The 18,347-nt window shown below is 33.7% G+C and overlaps 1 protein-coding gene across 3 annotated transcripts; it reads right to left on the reverse strand.

The window, feature by feature from the left end:
* Nucleotides 1-91: 91 nt before the first annotated feature.
* On the reverse strand, nt 92-17,094 carry LOC100816916 (structural maintenance of chromosomes protein 6B). 3 transcript variants are annotated; one of them, XM_003534358.5, is made up of 29 exons: nt 16,943-17,094; nt 16,683-16,838; nt 16,491-16,596; nt 16,274-16,407; nt 15,586-15,641; nt 15,095-15,181; nt 14,701-15,021; nt 13,670-13,789; nt 13,140-13,274; nt 11,622-11,698; nt 11,460-11,535; nt 10,646-10,720; nt 10,350-10,454; nt 9,477-9,646; nt 9,271-9,373; nt 7,806-7,918; nt 6,541-6,745; nt 5,982-6,116; nt 5,163-5,277; nt 4,962-5,047; nt 4,777-4,872; nt 3,647-3,783; nt 3,432-3,534; nt 2,125-2,204; nt 1,946-2,024; nt 1,664-1,721; nt 1,046-1,143; nt 752-846; nt 92-353 (listed from the first exon to the last, which is right to left on the reverse strand). In XM_003534358.5, the coding sequence occupies exons 2-29, from the start codon at nt 16,831-16,833 to the stop codon at nt 296-298; spliced, it is 3,174 nt and encodes a 1,057-aa protein (XP_003534406.1). In that variant the 5' UTR covers nt 16,834-16,838; nt 16,943-17,094; the 3' UTR covers nt 92-295. The 3 variants fall into 3 exon arrangements, with proteins under 3 accessions (XP_003534406.1, XP_006587701.1, XP_014617829.1); XM_006587638.4 differs by having other exon boundaries at nt 16,683-16,862; nt 16,943-17,016; XM_014762343.3 differs by lacking the exon at nt 16,943-17,094 and having other exon boundaries at nt 16,683-16,936.
* Nucleotides 17,095-18,347: the final 1,253 nt, after the last annotated feature.

Here is an 18,347-nt window from a genome sequence, read left to right on the forward strand (position 1 = left end):
CTGTTGAAGTACACAAGAATTTCTTATTTGAAAGGCAAATTTATGTTTTTTTTTTTCACCAATCAAAGCGAAGCACTTACCTGGAATATACTTTGAACGATTAACCTATACATATTTACATTACATAAATAAAATGTATAAATCTGCCTTAAGCATGCCCCTCACAAACGCCACAACAAAAAATAAAAAGTTGAAGTAAATAATCATCAAATGAATGGACATGATTAAACGCAGAATCAAAAAATACATTTTCATAGGGTTTCCCGATGCCATAAATTAAGCAAATTACAAACGATCAAGAACGTGGAGCGGCCATTTGCATCTTCTTTATCCTGTCCCCTGCCCTCACCGAGCTGCACATTTAGACAACAATAATACAGTCAAGACGGGATTTCCTATCATTAGATTGAAATTTCAATGAACTAGGCTACTCAAATGCCCAAGCCCAACAATCATGAGACCTAGGTCTAAATTTTTTTAAATCACTGCTATATATACATACTGCAAGCTTAATGTGCACGAAACCACCGGTAGGAGAATTCTCAACGTTGTTATTGTTTGCAGTCATCAATAATAGAATTTCCTTTTTTTCTATTTTTCTTGTTTTCTTTGATTATATTTGTGAGTTCGTAAAACCTATTTAAAGTAATATATTTTAGTATAGTACAGTACAGTTCTTAAAACTTACAAGCCCAAGACAACACAAGAATGTCTTCACAACAATAATCATGTCTATTATTGAAACAAATACCTAGTATCATGCGGAGTAATGAATATCCACTGTGATCCATGTGCCTCAGCAAAATCAACTAGGGTGTCCAAGCTGATTTTTCGGCTTACTGCATCCTGAAGATTAAATCCAAATCCCATAGTAGGAAACTTCATGAGCAGATTTCTAAATTTTATATAAAACAAAGTAACAAAGGCAAAACAAGGCACAACTTTGCAGTGCATATGTAAGCAACAAAAAATATAGCACTATAATTTAAACTATATAAAGGCAAAACAATGAAAATGCTAAATTAATCGTAGCAAACAAATATACCATGAAGACATCAAATTCATCCATTGCTCTAAAAGGGGCCTCTGTCATTTCATGAAGCGCCAATGCAAAGCACAATGTTGAAAAAGAGCGCTCGCCACCTGTTTATCAAAAAATATATAAATATACACATACAACATAAAATGACAATGTTGTAAAATATGACGTGTTAAATAAATTGCCAAACAGTTAAATAAAACTCAATCACTAGAGGAATGTTATGACTAGTTTATATTTATATACAAGAATAAAGTAATGCATATGCAGACTGACAGATATGAGATTATGCAAGCCATTAGAAGACATTAGGGCTACAAGTCTGACTAGTAATGGGTTTGGGCCTGCACAAGTAGTACTAGTAATGAACCAAATTAATATAAAAAGGTGAATTGGGTAACAGTATCTGAGAGAAACATCTTAATATCTAATATGTTGTTAGCCTTCATTCTTTCTTTTCCCTTTTCCTAGGCTAAACCCTAATGACTGTTTCCCTTGTCCATCTGCTTTGAAACTTGGAAATTAAGGAACCAAAATGAACCAATACATTTTATCCAACAAAAATATATATCTTCATTTTTCATCCTATGATGGCAGCATATTCATCATTATTCTACATCGAACCTGAAAGCCCCCTAGTGTCTCGAACAGCTCTGTTTGATGCATCTTGTGGCATTTGTACCTATAAATAAAAGAAATAAATTAAAATTAAAATAAGGAAACAATTTAGTCACACACTGAAATCTAAGAAACATGTTTCACCAAGTACAGACTAAAGCTTAACATATAACACAAATTAGTATTTATTTACTTCACAAAAAAAAATAACTATAAAAATTTTGCATATTAGAAAAGGCAGGGTAAAAGATGTTGCAAAGAAATATTTTTAACAAAGAGTAACTTTACCTCAATCATTAAGGTTTTATCTTCATAGTTAACTTTGATAAGTCCACTAATCCCCTTCTTTCTCAAATGGCCATTAAATCTGAGCATGAAGATGATTTCAAGAAGTCAAGGTTAGAAGAAAAACAAATCCTTGTGACAATGGAATACCGTTACAAGATGATATATGGTGAAAGACATACTTCCAAGAAAGCTGGTGCTTCAGATAAGTTGCATTTCTCTGAAACTTTCTCTTTCGTAACTCTAAGGCTCTCTGGCAAGCCTGAAACAAGATACGAAAATTTATTCCATAAAAAGCATTAAAACAAGGGAAAAAATCACCTCAAAAAGCATCTGCAACAAATGAAGAATGAACTAATAAAAAAAGTCTAATCACACTTGAAAAAGGAGATTAAGAACTAATACTATTTTCTAATAATGAGTACAAGGATATTACAAGTATATGTTATATACGAGACTAATCCTAATATTTAGAGGCTATAATCTTGCTGTCATAATTACAGTTTAAAAAAGGAAGGGATAACTACAAGAGACCCAACTGACTAAAAAAATCAGGAGAACCAGTTTCTTGATTGCTATCCCACTAAATCAGGAGACTCAGTTTCATGATTACTCTCCCCCAAAAGATATTAATTTATATTAGCTTTTATTCTAACTATTATAGCCTAGAAGACAGTGCATAGAAGCAAAAAAATATGTTGAATTAATATATGTCATGAAACAAGTCAACCAACTATCTTAAGAGCCTAAGCTTTTGGGTGAAAGCACATGAATGGTTTTATATTTAACAAAACTAATGCAAGAGCCATTAGGGTTTGAAGTGCGGTAATAGGCCCTATATCAAGTATATAGAAGAAAAGGGAGGAGAGGGTCTGAAGGAATAGTAAAAGGGGGAAACAGGCCAAAGAAACAAGAGCTGTTGGTGTATGAAAGAAAGAAATGTGTAACAGCAACTGAGAGGGAATTAGAAGAGAGAGAAGAGGGGCATAACAGAATGGACAGCTGGCAGGGGGAGGTTGGAGGGGAGGATACGGGAATCAAGCAGCAAGAGGAGAGAAGGGAGTACATTGGAGGGAGAGGAAATTGGTCGGGAGCATCATTCATCTGGAGAGTAATTTGGTTGGCCAGGCTGAGTAAAGAAACGGGTTTTCATCAGGAAAAGGGGGCTCCTATAGTCTATATTTCTTATTTTCCATTGGAGCTGTGCTCCAACCAATGTTCATTTTCCATTACTGTTTCCCAAATCTTGTACTGTAACAGGGATTTATTCCTCTGTTTTAGCTCGTTCAGTGTTATTATATCCCAGTTTTTCTATTCATAATTTTGGGTCCTATCATGCGGACACTGGACAATGCCGAGGCAGCAAAGGCCCATCCTAACTAATCCAAAAGCTAAATCTTTTGGGTGAATGCAGACAGGTTCCTTTTATCTAACAATACCCATAAAATTGCATTTATGGTAAGAATAAACAAAACCAAAAATTACATACATCCAATTTCTGTCGAAGAGTTTTGTAAACTTGCTGCCTTTTTATAATCTTACGCTCTTTTTTCTTATACAGCATCCTGAGATCATCGATTGATTCAGAGTACCTACAGAGGGAAACCCAAAAGGAAGAAAAACATTATAAAGACACACATACAAACAGAAGTACTGCTCGAGCATAACAACATGACAATGTGAATCAATATTATAATGTCATGCCTTTGGCTCTCACGCCTAATTGTCTGATTTAGTCTTTCTAATTGTGCACTGATTTGCTCTGGGGTATTCCCTTCACAACCGCCTAATGAATCAAGTTCATTCAGGGAGCAAATTATGGAAGCCTTTTCAACACTTTCCTGCAGTTTAAACAAAGGTTGGTATCAGAAAGATGTAGATACTAATGCATCTTCTATGAGTTATATTACATACTGAGTTATCCCATAATGCATATGTAAATCCCATAACTTATAGGCATTAAGAACTTAGTGAAGTTATCAGCAGATTTCTTCACACACACACAGCACTCATATAATAATAAGCAAGATGATCTTTCAATTCATAACATTTTACAAATAAATTTGAAAGAACCAAAGGAAGGGGTAGATAAGCAAAATATAAATTATAAAAAAGGTTGCACTATTCAAAATATTACCCCAATTAGACTGACAAACAAAATCATTGCCTAAAAATCCAGGGTCTACAGATACTAAACAGAACGTGAATCTGAAGGATATTACAATAAACAAACTCTAGTGCAGATTAGAGATAGCTGGATATATGTCTAAGAAGCTTGTTTTTTTCTCTCCATCTGCTAGAGGTTTAAAAAGGATAAAAGGTTCTTTTGGGTAGTGCACTTCTTATGGCAGTTTCGAGTATCCAGCTGGAGCAAAATCCCTGAATTATAGCCACATATTTCTCCCTACACAACTAACATGGGACAGGTTTGTTTTCTTATCTTCCTAAAAGGTTTTGGTTCATCAGGCTTCTCAAGGGTGCTTCCTTGTCCAATATGCAATGGGAATGCCTTGCTCCTCTGAACTGACATATTATCTTTTCTTTCAACTGCTTCTCTTGGCCTCTGTTCCTCCGGCAGGAACATCGCTCTTCTGATGGATTATGGCATAGAATAAGAATAGGGCTTGCATTACAGCATTAGGAGTAACAGGATATTTATATTAATCGGGATTCATTGTCACTTCAGTATGTAATTTGGAGCAAGCTAAAAACTTATGGTCCAGTTCATTGACCAAACACTTGCTTTCACATCTAATAGAAAAAGTGATAAGCATATCAATAAAATGATGGTTCAATCTAAAATATTTACATCACTAATCTAAATCAAAATGCACCTTGCGCATCTTTGTAAGCTCCAGATAGTGTTCCTCTGCCTCCTCAATATCAAGTAGGACCTTGTTTTTCATGATACCCTCATAATGATCCTTTGCCTGTAAAATATTTGTAAAAAAGTCAATGCAATTTAAAAACAAAAGGATAGAATATATTTTCAGGTTTTCACTAACAAAAAAGATAAAACCTTTTTTGCTGAATCCATTTCTTTTTCAATTTCTACAAGTTCACTCTCAGCTTTCTCATAGGAAGCAAATTCACCATTCGCTGATTCTACATTTTTATGGAACCCAATAGAATACGCATCACATAACATTTCTACAATTAAATAAACATAACTGCATATGATTACACTCACATAAAGCAAATAACTAGTATTATATCATACCACACAGTTTGTCAAATTTGACTTTAAGATCATCTGCTTTTCCTGCTGCTTCACACTCCTTTTGCCGAAGGCCTTCCAACAAGACTTTCTCGTCTTTTATTTTTTTCTGGATCTCCTAGTGTTCAATTAAAATAAAACATTGTTTAAACTTAGAAACAAAATATTACATTTGCAAAATGCATTAGGGACCAGTAGCATGTTTTGGCACTAGGTATAGCAAAAAACCTCAGGGAACCAAGATGCATGTTTCAGACAACTCTACAATTCCAGTCAAGTGTACGTAATTGTTTGGTTTTGATGTCTCCATATTTAACAAATTGATAAGTTGACTTCATTACTATTTCTAATCCTTTACGACAATACCCTTCCTATGTTATAAATTCTCTAATATTTTCATATGCATCTACAGTTTGAGTGCAAGTCAAAAGCAGTCGCAAAAAATTTACTGTGCAACTCATTTATTTTCACATTAGATAGATTCGATTATAAGTTTATTCCTTATAAAAAAATTATTATTTGCTTATATTAACAAATGCCTTGATGTAAGGTTGTCTTCGGTTTTTTATTCTTTCTAATCTTCTGTTCTTGTTACCTACCGTTAGCAGAGAGGTGTAGGGCAAAAGACAACCTCCTTAAAGTTTCATCCCTCATCTCCCCCCCCCCCCCCCCCCCAAAAAAAAAGCATGAAAAGAAAAGAAAAAAAAAAGTAAACAGAATAGTTTTGACGGCATGATTGTGCCTTCACCAAACTATTAGCATTACTGCTTAGAACAAGTAGAATGTCTAGTTTAAGAATGGAATGGATAATAGAGAACTAACTGAAATTTCTTCAATGAGCTCATCAACAGAGGATAAAGGTGTTGCACTATTTTTAGCAGTGTACAAATCCATTTCTTCCTGCTCCAACACTAGCTTCTTAGAAGTTAAACTTTTATCTGCATCTACACATTGCCTCTACGAAGAAAGAAAACAAAAAAGTAACAGATGAAGCACACATAAGTACATATGGAATATATTAAAAGCAATAAATAAAAGTTGATGATTCTTTTCTTCAAGCATGAAACATAGTTTATCTTAGCCATTTTAGTATATTTTGTTAATATCATTTACATTTTAGAGGATTTAGAATTTTAGACAGAAAATATTTTAAGGTCCTCTTACAATATGTTCTCTTTGTGGCCTTGTGGCAATCATGGTTGTAGCTTATCAATGGAGTTAGTTCTATGGGATTTCTTCAAGCATGAAACATAGTTTTATCTTGTGGTAATAAATAAAAGTCAATGATTCTTTTCTTCAAGCAGTACAACATTGCTAAATTTATTTCAGAAGGTATTTAAAAAAACATTTCAATTATATAACAATTTAAGCAATATTTTACCTTGATAGAATTCATATTCTTGTCAAGCTCCTCAAGCTTGATCTCTGCCTTTCTTTTAATATTTTTACAGCCATTGGCTTCATTTTTTACATCAGACGCTTCAGCATGAAGTTTCTTAATCTCATCTTCAAAAGAACCACAAAGACGACCAGTTCTTCGCCTCATATTTGGTTGAAGAAAATTCTGCACTGGACCTCGACAAAACCTAAAAAGAACTTAGATTAGGAAACCCAGCTCCTAACTTATTGGCAATGGCTTTACATGCATACAGTAGAAATTTCCAACAGTCTGAAGCTTTGAGCCATACTATTCCAAACTAAAACTTCTGTACCAAATCGACGAAAGGGGTTGGAACTTGGATACATACTGATGCTTTTGGTATTGCAAAAAAATGGAACATCTTAGAATGTGGATTTTGGTCTAACTCAACCCCAAAAGCTAGCTCTTAGGGTGAGGGTTGCCCTCCACTTATATACTCTATCTTGGTACTATCGCTAGTCAATGAAGGACTTGGATTTTTTTCAATACACCCCCTCACGTCCAAGCACTTTTGAGCTTGGCGTGTGGATAACATGGTGGGTGACCCTTTGAATGGATCTAGGATAGGCTCTAATACCATCTTAGAATGTGGGTTTAGGCCTAACTCAACCCCAAAAGCTAACTCATAGGGTGAGGGTTTCCCTCCACTTATATACTCTATCTTCGCACTATCTCTAGCCAATGTAGGACTTGGATTTTTCCCAATAGAACATATCCTCACGGACAAGTGTTGTATTTCAACACATCAGTAGTGCCTCGGAGCATAGCAGCAACAGGGACTGAATCCCAAAACACTTTATCACTGATGCTCTTAAGATAATATCAAGGAATATTGACTAATCATGCATATTGCAAGAAAGACAGCAGCTTTATAATAACTAAGATAAATAACCTTATCTTTTTTGCATAGGAAGTAAAAAGATCAGAAAAGGAACCCCAACACACAAGAGAGGCACTCAAGAGATGACCATGGCCCAGAAGCTGCAAGAACTCTCATGCCGAGGTCTCAACAGTTCAACACAAAACTCAACCAATAGATAATGGAACCCAAGTGCTGGTAAAAAAGCAATTTGTCATCTCTAAATGTAGAACTTTACTTCAATTGTGTATTTCACTCAAATGTGTTGCATAAATATGATTCTCTAGTAAGTAACAAATTATCTATCTACACAACAAGAAGTGCACCTAGGACACATTAATAGCAATGTCAATTAACATTGACTTACATTCTACATCCATCTTCTGTATAGGCCTCCTTCAAATTTCGAATCCTTCGGTCAAAGACAACCACTTTCCCAACTTCATAATCCTTAACAAGCACTTGTCTCTCAACATTTCCCTAGAAAAGGAATAAACATATTAGAAATGTTTAACAATAAACCTGAAACTCTTTTTTTTACAGCAGGGAAATAAGAGAAAGTCACCAGATAATAACAGAAAATTAGAGCTCAATTACAAAGATAATTAATGTCAACAAAAATTACAATAGAGCAATTAAGATACCACTACTTCCTAAGATGCATTGAACCTAGCTATACCATGTATCTTGCCTACTAGGAAAACATTAAAGAAGCTCTTATCTCCTAAAATAGTCATATTTCCAACAGACATACTAGACAATTAGATTAGGAATGAATGCATTGTGGAGAAAGTTGGCTAGAACCTACCAAAGAAAAAATGGTAAAATCTTGCGTTAGTTGATTCGGGTATGCATGAAAGAGACTAGTAGAAGTCCCAGTAAGTTAAGTAAATCCAATAATGGGTAGCCCTATGGAAAGTGGTAGGGGGAGACAAAAGAAAGCTATAAGTGAAACCATTAAGAAGGATTTAGAGGTCAACCATATATCTATAAACATGATTCCAAATAGAACATCATGGCATCATTTAATTCCTGTAACCGTCCTCACCTGGTGGGAAAAAAATTAGTTGTTGGGTTTCAATATAAACAATAAAAACCATGTAATTTTTGGGAGACATTTAGTTGTTGTGTTTCAATATAAACAATAAAAAACGTATTTGTGATTACAAAAAAAAAACATAGTTATATATTTTAGTGACTTAAGACTATCATAGCTACCCAATGTCTAACATTTCATTAAAAGAAACCCATAAAAACACCTGCCTTTAAACCAAGTAGAAGCCAAAAGCTTAATATTATATAATAATGAAGCAACTGCTCGTCCAGAGATCTCTTAAAGATTTGAGAATTACAAACGGACCACATACACAAAAGAGAGGCATAAAATTGCCACAAGAATTTGGCTTCTTTTTCTTCTCTCAGATATAGTAAAGCAAGTCAACAAGTCAAAGGACAAAGGTAAAACTCAGTTACTCAACAATCTCCGAAAATGCCAAAGAATTCCACAAAAAATAAATGTCTATAACAATTTAAGAACAAATGGAGCTAACTGAGGATATAATTAATATGCTACAATAGTTAATAATTGACATGATTGACGAAGAGCTCAAAAAATATATATATAACTTCAGATAAAAGAGTTTATAACAAAAAAGATTTAAAATAAGGGGGATAAGATATCCTCCCAGTCCCAGAACAACACTAAGTAAAGAATGGGAAAGAACAAAATAAAGAAAACATAGTCTCAAAAGATCTTTAATTTCCTTTCAATAAGCAATAAAAAATCATTCAAATAGGATATTACTTTCAGTAGGCAAAGATTTGTCAATTACATGATCCACTAAGACATTAATCACAGTTTGATTCTCGCATTGTAAGACAGAAAGAATTGATGGATGTTCTGTATCAGGAAGCATGTGCTGTGGTATCGTCAACCTATACCAGAAAGTAAAAGAACAAGATCACAACTAGATATAACCAAAAATATGAAACATAAAAGAACATAGCCAGGCAAAGAGATATTGAGCTAACACTTTACCTTGGGATTGAAAAATCATAAACAATAATTTGAAGGTGACCAAAGTGTGCTTCCTTCGCACATTGTTTCAGAAGACGACAATCCGCATGATCAGTCACTATAAAAGAATTGAGCAATCTCCCAATAGCATGTTCTACGGCAAGTGCCCATTTATTACCATGAAGAAGCTTCTGATAAACCACAAAAACAATCCAAAATAATAATTTGAATGGCAATTAAGTAATTAACATGCAACACCCATTTATCAACTTTAAGCAACTTCTGCTAAACCATAAAAAGCAATGTCAAATAATAATTTAGTGTGGCAATTAAGCAACCGCCTAAAGTTTAATTAACTGACAAAGCTAGGAAATAAACTTGAAAATGGCATTACATCAATTAGAAAAATTGGGATAAAAAGCATTAAACACGGAGGAGTAACACCTGCACAGTTTAACTAATACAGCCTGGGAAGTGAGAATATATTTGAATCTAAATTCTAAAAGGGGAAGAGAGAGAGAGAGAGAGAGAGAATTACAGAGCAGGAGACCCCTAAATCTTAGGGCCAGAAAAACCAAGGAAAAAAGTGAAATGCAAAATCTGATACCGTATGTCTAACAAATAAATCCAATAGAAAAAGCCATGGGCATAAACCCAAAAAGAATCGAATAAACCATCTTATCCCAAATATGAGACACTGGAGAAAAACATTGACAAGTGAAATTAAAATTATATAATTATATCAGTGTATTCATCTATTTCTTCCACTGAGAAGAGGGCAACAGCTATCCAAAGACCGATACATCATTTGATTCAAATCAACAGACTCTACATAAACCGAGAAAGCAATGTATAATATATGATATGACAAGAAGGCATTACAAATTATATTACCAGATGGGCACCGATGGGACCAATTGGAGGCATCTTAAACCTTTGGTGGTAGTTCTCAATTATACGTAACAAATCTAACACTTTATTTCCTCCAAAAACAGTAATCTGCTTCCAGAATAAGATTGTCAAAGTCATTAGTCATGAAATAATGTCCTTAGCAACACTAAAGCAAAGAATTTTTATGAAGATTTCTTTAGTCTAATAGATCTAATGGAAATGAACAAAATACATAAAAATGAAAAACGAAAAACCAACATTTTAAGCTTCATAAAAAAAAAATGCTAGATTCATCATACCTTATTGCTTTGATTTTGTTGAAGACCACGAATTTGACACATCAAATCTTTATAACTTTTTTCATGATCATCGATCTATGAAAAGCAGATGAATTAAACTAATATAACGAATCTTACAATAAACAAATTTCAAAAACTGATGAGCTTCAAAAAGATATTAAAAAAACAACTCTGCATCAGAAGATCTTGCACAGCACCACGTAATCAGAAAAAATAAATAAAAATTTGAAGGTGGGACACATCTGAGCCAAGAGTAGCAACAATATAATGCATTAAATCAATGTTGCTTATGTCTCAAAGGTGAATTTCTTCAACTTCACACAACAGACCATTAAATGAATTCTAAAGTACATGTATTAGCAATTGCTCAAATTATATAGATCGACTTTATTGAAATTACAGTCATAACAACTCTAGATACTTCTGTAAAACATATTTTAAATTATTTTCTGCAGGTTTGGAGTCCAGACCGAGCTTCTTGGATTCAGAAACAAGCAATGACTTCTCTGATCAGACCATTTTCTAATTTCTATATCAAAAGAACCATTTCTGACGAATGGTTGAAATTAGGAAGTGTAACAGTGAAAAGATAGCAGAAAGGCAGAGTGTGTGTGTGTGTGTGAGAGAGAGAGAGAGGTGAGTATCAAACAGAGAGAAGAATCTCTGAATCTAGTAGAATATGTAAAGAACATGTAACAATTCTCAAATTTTAATTGAGGTTAAAATCGAAACCATAAATATAAATGTGTTTACAAGCAACCAAAGAGAGAATAAGGATTATTACACAATTTGAAAGCATTAATAAACAGCACACCTTATCAGCTATCTTTCGGATTTCATCCTTTTGCCTATGTATGTTATCCAGTAACAAAGCTTCTTCTTCTTGCAATCTGAAACAACAAAGGACTATTAGGAAGTGGAAGTTCAATTTCAAGTAAAACACAAATATGAGAAACCACACAAGTAAAATCATAACCTCTTCAGCTTTGACTCAGCTGCATGAACCTCATCTTTAAGCCCCTTCAGTTTCTCCTCCATGTTAGATTCTTCAGCCTGCATTATTATGAAAAATGATAGGCATTGAACTTCTTTGTAAAAAGGAAATGGCACTGTTATCATATATGAGCAATTTCAAATTGATGAAGCAGATCAAAAGTCAAAACCATGGTACAACCAAAAGGAGGAGTGATAAACATTAAAGATAATTTGATACTGGTTATGAAAAATAAACAAGCAAATGAAACAGTAACAACTAACAAATAGGTAGTTGACGTTGAATACAACATATATAAATAAATATATTATATGTCATACATCATAATTCCTTCAACAATGTACTAACCAAAAAATACAGCACATTTTTCCACCAAGTTAATAAACTCAACTGCCCATTTTCCACAAGCATACTTAAGTTTACAAACCATTAGAGATGGGTAAAACATAAAAGTAAGAGTTTATTTTGCCATGAAAAGAAAGAAAATTTAAAACAGCAAAATTTCAAAATCTTATAGGTTTTAAGACAATGATAGGCACCCAATAGTAAAGGGGTATGTGAGGGAGTTTAATAAGTAATAGAAAGGAACTAACTGAAAAATGTAAATAAAATGCATATAAAGAGAAATAGCAAAGAGTCAGTTGGTTAGACACTAAAGGTTCATTAGGAGAGCAGGGTTCTCTCAAAGATGCTAGGCTGCTCTTGAAGTTACACTAGTATTTGTGTTGGTCATGTTGACCTTGTTCACTTGAATAAAAGAGTTATTGGGCCTCTTTTTGGATCCAATTCTGTATTATGTTCTTATTTCAATAGCAAATATTTCTCAAATCTCAATTCAAAGAATCAGCCTTTGGATTCACAATTTGATTCATATTGTAGGAGTTAAGTCTATTAGAGTATTGTATAGAGAGGTGCAGTATTCAACTGCACTCTCTCAAGTTAGTAGTTAGTAGGATAACTGTGGTTAGTTAGCACAACACTGTGTCAGTTTGTAAAGTTAGTTATTGACAGCTGTTGACAGTTGTCATAACTAACTAACTGAATCCTAACTACCTAACTGTATTGTAACTAACTTCCTAACTCTATAAATAGAGTGTTGTAACTCAGAAATCAATTACCCAATAATATTTTCCCATTTCTTCTTTTGAAGTTTTATCTTCTCTTCCTTCTTCTTTTCTATGATCTGACTATGATCTATTAGATTTCTAAAACTTAGAAATTGGGCTTACGGTTTAACTCAACTTCATAAACCCCATAAGGCGACTTTCCAACAATATCCAAATTTAATTAAAAGCTGTCAAAAAGAATTCAAGGAACCAATGAAGAAAGGGAAGTGTTTCACTAAACAAAGAAAAGAATCACATGTTTTGACACTTTCACAAAATTAATTGAAAAACTAAATAAAAACACCACAAATAAAACAAAGCAGTGGCAGAGATAAGAATAAGGAATAAGAATAATAAACTAAAAATATTATCCGAAGCCAGGAACTTGGAGAACCTGAGAATTTTTTACGTGCTGATCATGGATATCCTGTACTTGTTTTTTAAGCTTTTCAAGTTGATTAACCATCTTCTGTATGTTGCTGGTTTTGCATTTGCAGTCTCGCTCAAGTTCAAACGCCTCTTTCTTTGCCTTCATGGAGGAAGATGCATTTGCCACAGACAGAATATAAATATAAAGTATGAGTAATAAAAATGAAAAACAAGATAATTATTGAAATATATAATAGTCATTTGCAGTCTCCCTCAAGTTCAAATGCTTCTTTCTTTGCCTTCATGGAGAAAGATGCATTTGTAACAGACAGAATATGAAGTATGAGTAATAAAAATCAAAAGCATGATAACAATTGATGTATAAAATAGTCGTACTAAAATGGAAAGTATTCCAGACCAACTAGTTCAAGTAAAATGACAAGCATATAGCTGAATTAGGAGTATAAATTGCAGTATGAAACTTTCATGTAAATATTGTTCAAAAGCATTTGACAAAAGAGGAATTAGGAGTAAGACCACCCACTTCCAACATACCATGGACACAGACTGGTTTAAATTTTCCTTCATTTGATTAACTTGTGATGTCTTTGCAAACATACTTTTAATTTCCTCTTTCTTCTTGGACCAGATTTCCTCCAACTTTTCAACTAAATGCTGCAAAAGAAATTAGAGTCCAATTTAACACTAATAGAATATACACAAAAAAAGAAACAGTGAAAATAGCAATAAAAGATAATGACGATAATTGTATTCATAGTGAAGGCCTTCACAAATAACATTTTACGTTAGAATATAGGGATAATATCCAATACTATCTTGTATTAGAGATATTCACTTTATGTAAATATGTACATTTAAGTTTACATTACACTTTCATTTCATTGTAATTTCCTTTACATTTCCTCTGTTACAGAGTTATTTAGTTTGTCACGTAGTTTGTTAGTTGCTGACTCAGGAATGAGTCATATAGCTTACATATAAGGTTTCACTCTCTGTACTTTGAACTAATGATAGTTTTACAGTTCACTTTATCTCAGTATCGTTCTCTATCCTGTTTGTTTTTCTCTGAATTCTATTATGGTATCATAAGCTTGTAATCGATCCAAGACATGCCTTCTCCCTACACGATCCCCATATAACAAAACCCCTCACATAATTTGCTCATCCCTTTCTCTCTCGCCACCTCATCATTATTTCCCTGCATCTTATTCTTCCAGACCTATACTCTCCATACCATAGGCTTATGCTGCTGGTTTGCAATCTGACCAATTGCCATATTCTCATTTAAGGTCCTAACAAACACTTTTATCGATGAAAATGGAAACCAGTCAAATTACCATACTATGAGTTACGACTAACCACATATTCAGCAAGACCATATGTAAAATTCTTATCCATCATGAACCCATCTAGATTTTAAGTTTTCAATGTAGAAGCCACTAGCAGTTCTTGCCAAAAATGAGAATTATAAACAAACACCCGATGAAATTCCTAGATTTCATTTTCTACTGTATACAATCTATGATTCATGTTAAGAATACAGTATGGCACATAGGTCGACATACCAGTTGTTGATCAATCTTAGCCTGGCAGGTAGGTATCCGATTCTTCAACTTTTCAATCTTTACATTTTGTTGCTCCAGTTGCTCATCCACATGATAAACCCATGACCATGCAAGTTTCTTCTTTAACTGCTGAACCTGTATGGATATTTGTTCAACATGTTCCATATTTCTAATTTTAACTTGCAGCTCATTAAGCTCATTCTCTATGGGCCTTATTGCAGTCTCTAATTCTTCAACTACTAATTGTGCAGAAGTTATTTCATTGGAAATGCTTTCCAGAAGATCATTGACTTGCTGAAGAAGCGTGGCCTTGTAAAAGAACTGATAAATAAAGTGTCAGTGTTGCTTCTTAGTAAGGATTATTGAAACAACAGTATCAACATGAAGAGATAACCTTAAATTTATCCTTGTTATTCCCAGAATGCAAAAATTCTCTGCTTTTGTCTTGACTCATAATTACACATGGATTCTCCACGTCAATCTGCAAAATGAATAGATTCAAGAAAAGTTGTAAGAAAAATAAAATCTCTAAAAAAAGGAAATAAAGGCATTGCTGAAGATTTATTTGTTATTAAGTGAATGCAATGATAGGGGATCTAACATTTAAGTATTTAACCATGCATATGCAACAGAGGCTTTTGCACAATGAATTCAACTAAGACAGCTAAATAAAATAGGTCACTATTCACGACCTAATCACAACTTATAAGTACATCAGTTCTTCCCAGACATCAACCTTTGTAAAGATAACTTGGAATTCAAGCATGCCAAAAATAATACACTTTTAAAATTCTCATCATGCTACAATGCAGCAGCAAAGCATAAGAACAAGTTCATAAGATGTTCCATCCAATTAATACAAGTATTATAGGAGAGAAAGCTTACATTAAAATGTTCAACGATTTCTAGAAGATCTGCTTTCCGACTGACAACCTTCCTTCCTGTCAACAATGTAAAATAATGATATTCATTCTTTGCAAAAACAAGATGAATTACAGTCCTAAAAGATCAAAATTGCAAATGGCACCTTTTCTACTATGGCTAGTGTTGACTCCATTCCTAATCTAAATCTCTAATCTTCACAATGTCCTTTATGTCCCAAATTTGTTATTCCATCAGTAAATTGACACATGACCTAATTTGTTTGGCTATTTTTTAATGCACTACTCGCTTTTCAGGAGTTGAGTTCGAGGAGGAGGATTGTCAGCGCTAAGGGGGTTGATGACCTCTATCTCTTTGAGGATGAAGTTTTTTTTAAGGAAAAAACTCTAGGTCACCCAAGTTTTTTGTACTCGAAAAATTTATTGACATGACTTCTTAAAATTAAAAAACTAAATGCATTTTCTTGTGAAGTTTGTCAACTTGCAAAGCATCATCATTCCTCTTTTTCTCCTTAGCCTTTATAAATCTAGTCCATTCACTTGAATTCATAGTGATGTTTGGAGACCTGATTAAGAGCCTACACCAAACGGGCCTTATATCTCATGAAAATTAATGTGCGGTCAACTAAAACATTATAGCAGTAAGTAAAAAGCTTAGAACTGAAAAGAAGTACAAACACGAGGCAACATACCTTGGTGATCTTTTAAAGTAGTAGAACTTGTGGATTCAGATATCCTACGTTCTACAATGATAACAGGACCATATATTTCAGGTTTAAAAGCATCCTCTCCTTCATTTTGAATTTCAACTTGGATGACAGCAGTACTATATAGAGACATTAGCAATTCTATGAGCAATGTGAACAAATATTGATCATTCAATCCAATGATAACAAATGGCAGACTTACGTGGCGCCAGTTTTAATGAAATCCTTCAAAGTGGAAGCCCTTTGAGTCCCTTTGGCTCGACAGCCAAATGCAACACACAGTGCAGTTAGGATTGCACTCTTACCACCTGTAAAGGCCAGAGCCAAACAAACACTGAATATTAAAAAAAAAAACAGATTTGTTTGTGTATTAAAAAAGAAAAGAAACACTGACTTCCGTTTTGACCGGTGATGAAATTGACGTGGTTTCCGAACTCGGTCTCGTGTTTGGAATGGCACATGAAGTTCTCGAGTCGAAGTCGCTTGACGATGCCTGCGGTGGGTTGATGAAGAGTGTGGGAAACCCTAGAACTGGATTCCCCCATCGTTCCTGCGATGAAGAGTGTGGGAAACCCTAGATAGAACTCAGAATGAATTGAAATAGGTAACGAATGGAGTGAGTAAGTGAAGGAAGAAGAAAACGACGCGACTTACGAGGCAATCAAAACAGTGTGGAAGGAAGAAAGGAAGCGAAACTGCAAAAGACTGGCGGGAAGGAAAAAGAAAGGCGAAGGCTTAGAGCTTTAGCTATTGGGTTGGGTTGGGCTCTCTGTTGGGTTGGGCTCTCTGCTATTGGGTTGGGCTCTCTGCTATCTACTTGGCATTTGTTTTCTGCACTTTGCATCTTGATTCTTGCACCTCCCATTTTCTTTGTATGGACAAAAATACTCATTTTACTAGAAATCCACACTCTGGAATGGTCATTCTGAAATAACACGTAATGTAAAGTTAAATTCCAGAATAGCAATTACATAATGTAAAATTAAATTCTGCAATGTAATTTTTACATTCCGGAATAAGGTGATACCCTTACCCATTCCCCTTTACCTTCATCACAACCCCACTCACCAAAATCAACAGCCCCCACAACCTAATCCCCAAAGCCTGACACTTTACAATGGTGTTGGAGGAGCCACGTGAAGGTATTATAGTGGCACGTGGTGGTGCGATGATGTTGGGTGAGGCACAGTGGTGGCAGATAGAGTTATTGATTATATTTGACAAAATTAACTGAAAAGTTAATTGGTAGTTGAAAATTGAAAAATTAACTTATTAAATTATAAGTATTTGATAAAAATAATTATTGAAATAGTTAAAAAGTGTAAAATGATTGAAAAATAATAAAATCATGATTTATTTTAAAAATAGTATGAAATTTGATAAATATATTAAGGATAAAGAGAAAAAAAATATAAAAGGTTAGAAGTTAAAAGTTAACATTTAAAAAATGTTATTTCAAGTAGTGTTTCAAAAAGATTAGAAACTACTAAAAAAATTTGTTTATCGAACAGTTAAATGAACTTTTTAATTAGTAAAAAAAACTAATAATTATTTGAGACATCTTGTCAAACATAATCGTTCTTAGGAGGGTGTTGGAGTTCAAGGAGGGAGGAACTATCATTGATGCAAGTCGTCCATGGTGGGGGCTCAACATATGACACAAATCTTCACTAGTGTCGCACTTATGTGGTGGGGCTTGGGTGACACAAATGAAGGAAGTGTTAGGGTGGGAAAAGGTAGGTGCTAAGACTTGGTGAAAAGGATATTTTTCTACACAAATAAAATGGGAGGTGCAAGAAACAAAAGATAAGAAGTGCAGGAAATAAATGCCTATCTACATTAGGTTCAACAAACTTTTATATATAAAAAAAAGTTATGCATTTTGAAAAATACTTTAATGAAGCATTTATTCAATAATCTCTTATAAACTTCGAATTTATTTAAAATTTTAATTTTAAAGATTACCCAAATAAGTTAAAAATTAATAATTTTAATGAAATTAAAATAAGCATACCGATAAAGTTTGGCACATAGTTGATAGATTGTTTATGTTTTCTTT

The sequence above is a fragment of the Glycine max genome, chromosome 9 (assembly GCF_000004515.6).
Source record: "Glycine max cultivar Williams 82 chromosome 9, Glycine_max_v4.0, whole genome shotgun sequence".
NCBI classification, from domain to species: Eukaryota; Viridiplantae; Streptophyta; class Magnoliopsida; order Fabales; family Fabaceae; genus Glycine; species Glycine max.

Bases quoted from the DNA above. Each gene is read 5' to 3' on its own strand.
- LOC100816916 (XM_003534358.5), bottom strand. From the start codon at position 16,833: ATGGGGGAATCCAGTTCTAGGGTTTCCCACACTCTTCATCAACCCACC. The intron at 9,647-10,349 runs GTAATATAATTT...GTGGTTTATCAG, and splicing joins GTCCCATCGGTGCCCATCTG to AAGCTTCTTCATGGTAATAA. The intron at 354-751 runs GTATTTGTTTCA...CTAAATGTGCAG, and splicing joins ATTACTCCGCATGATACTAG to CTCGGTGAGGGCAGGGGACA.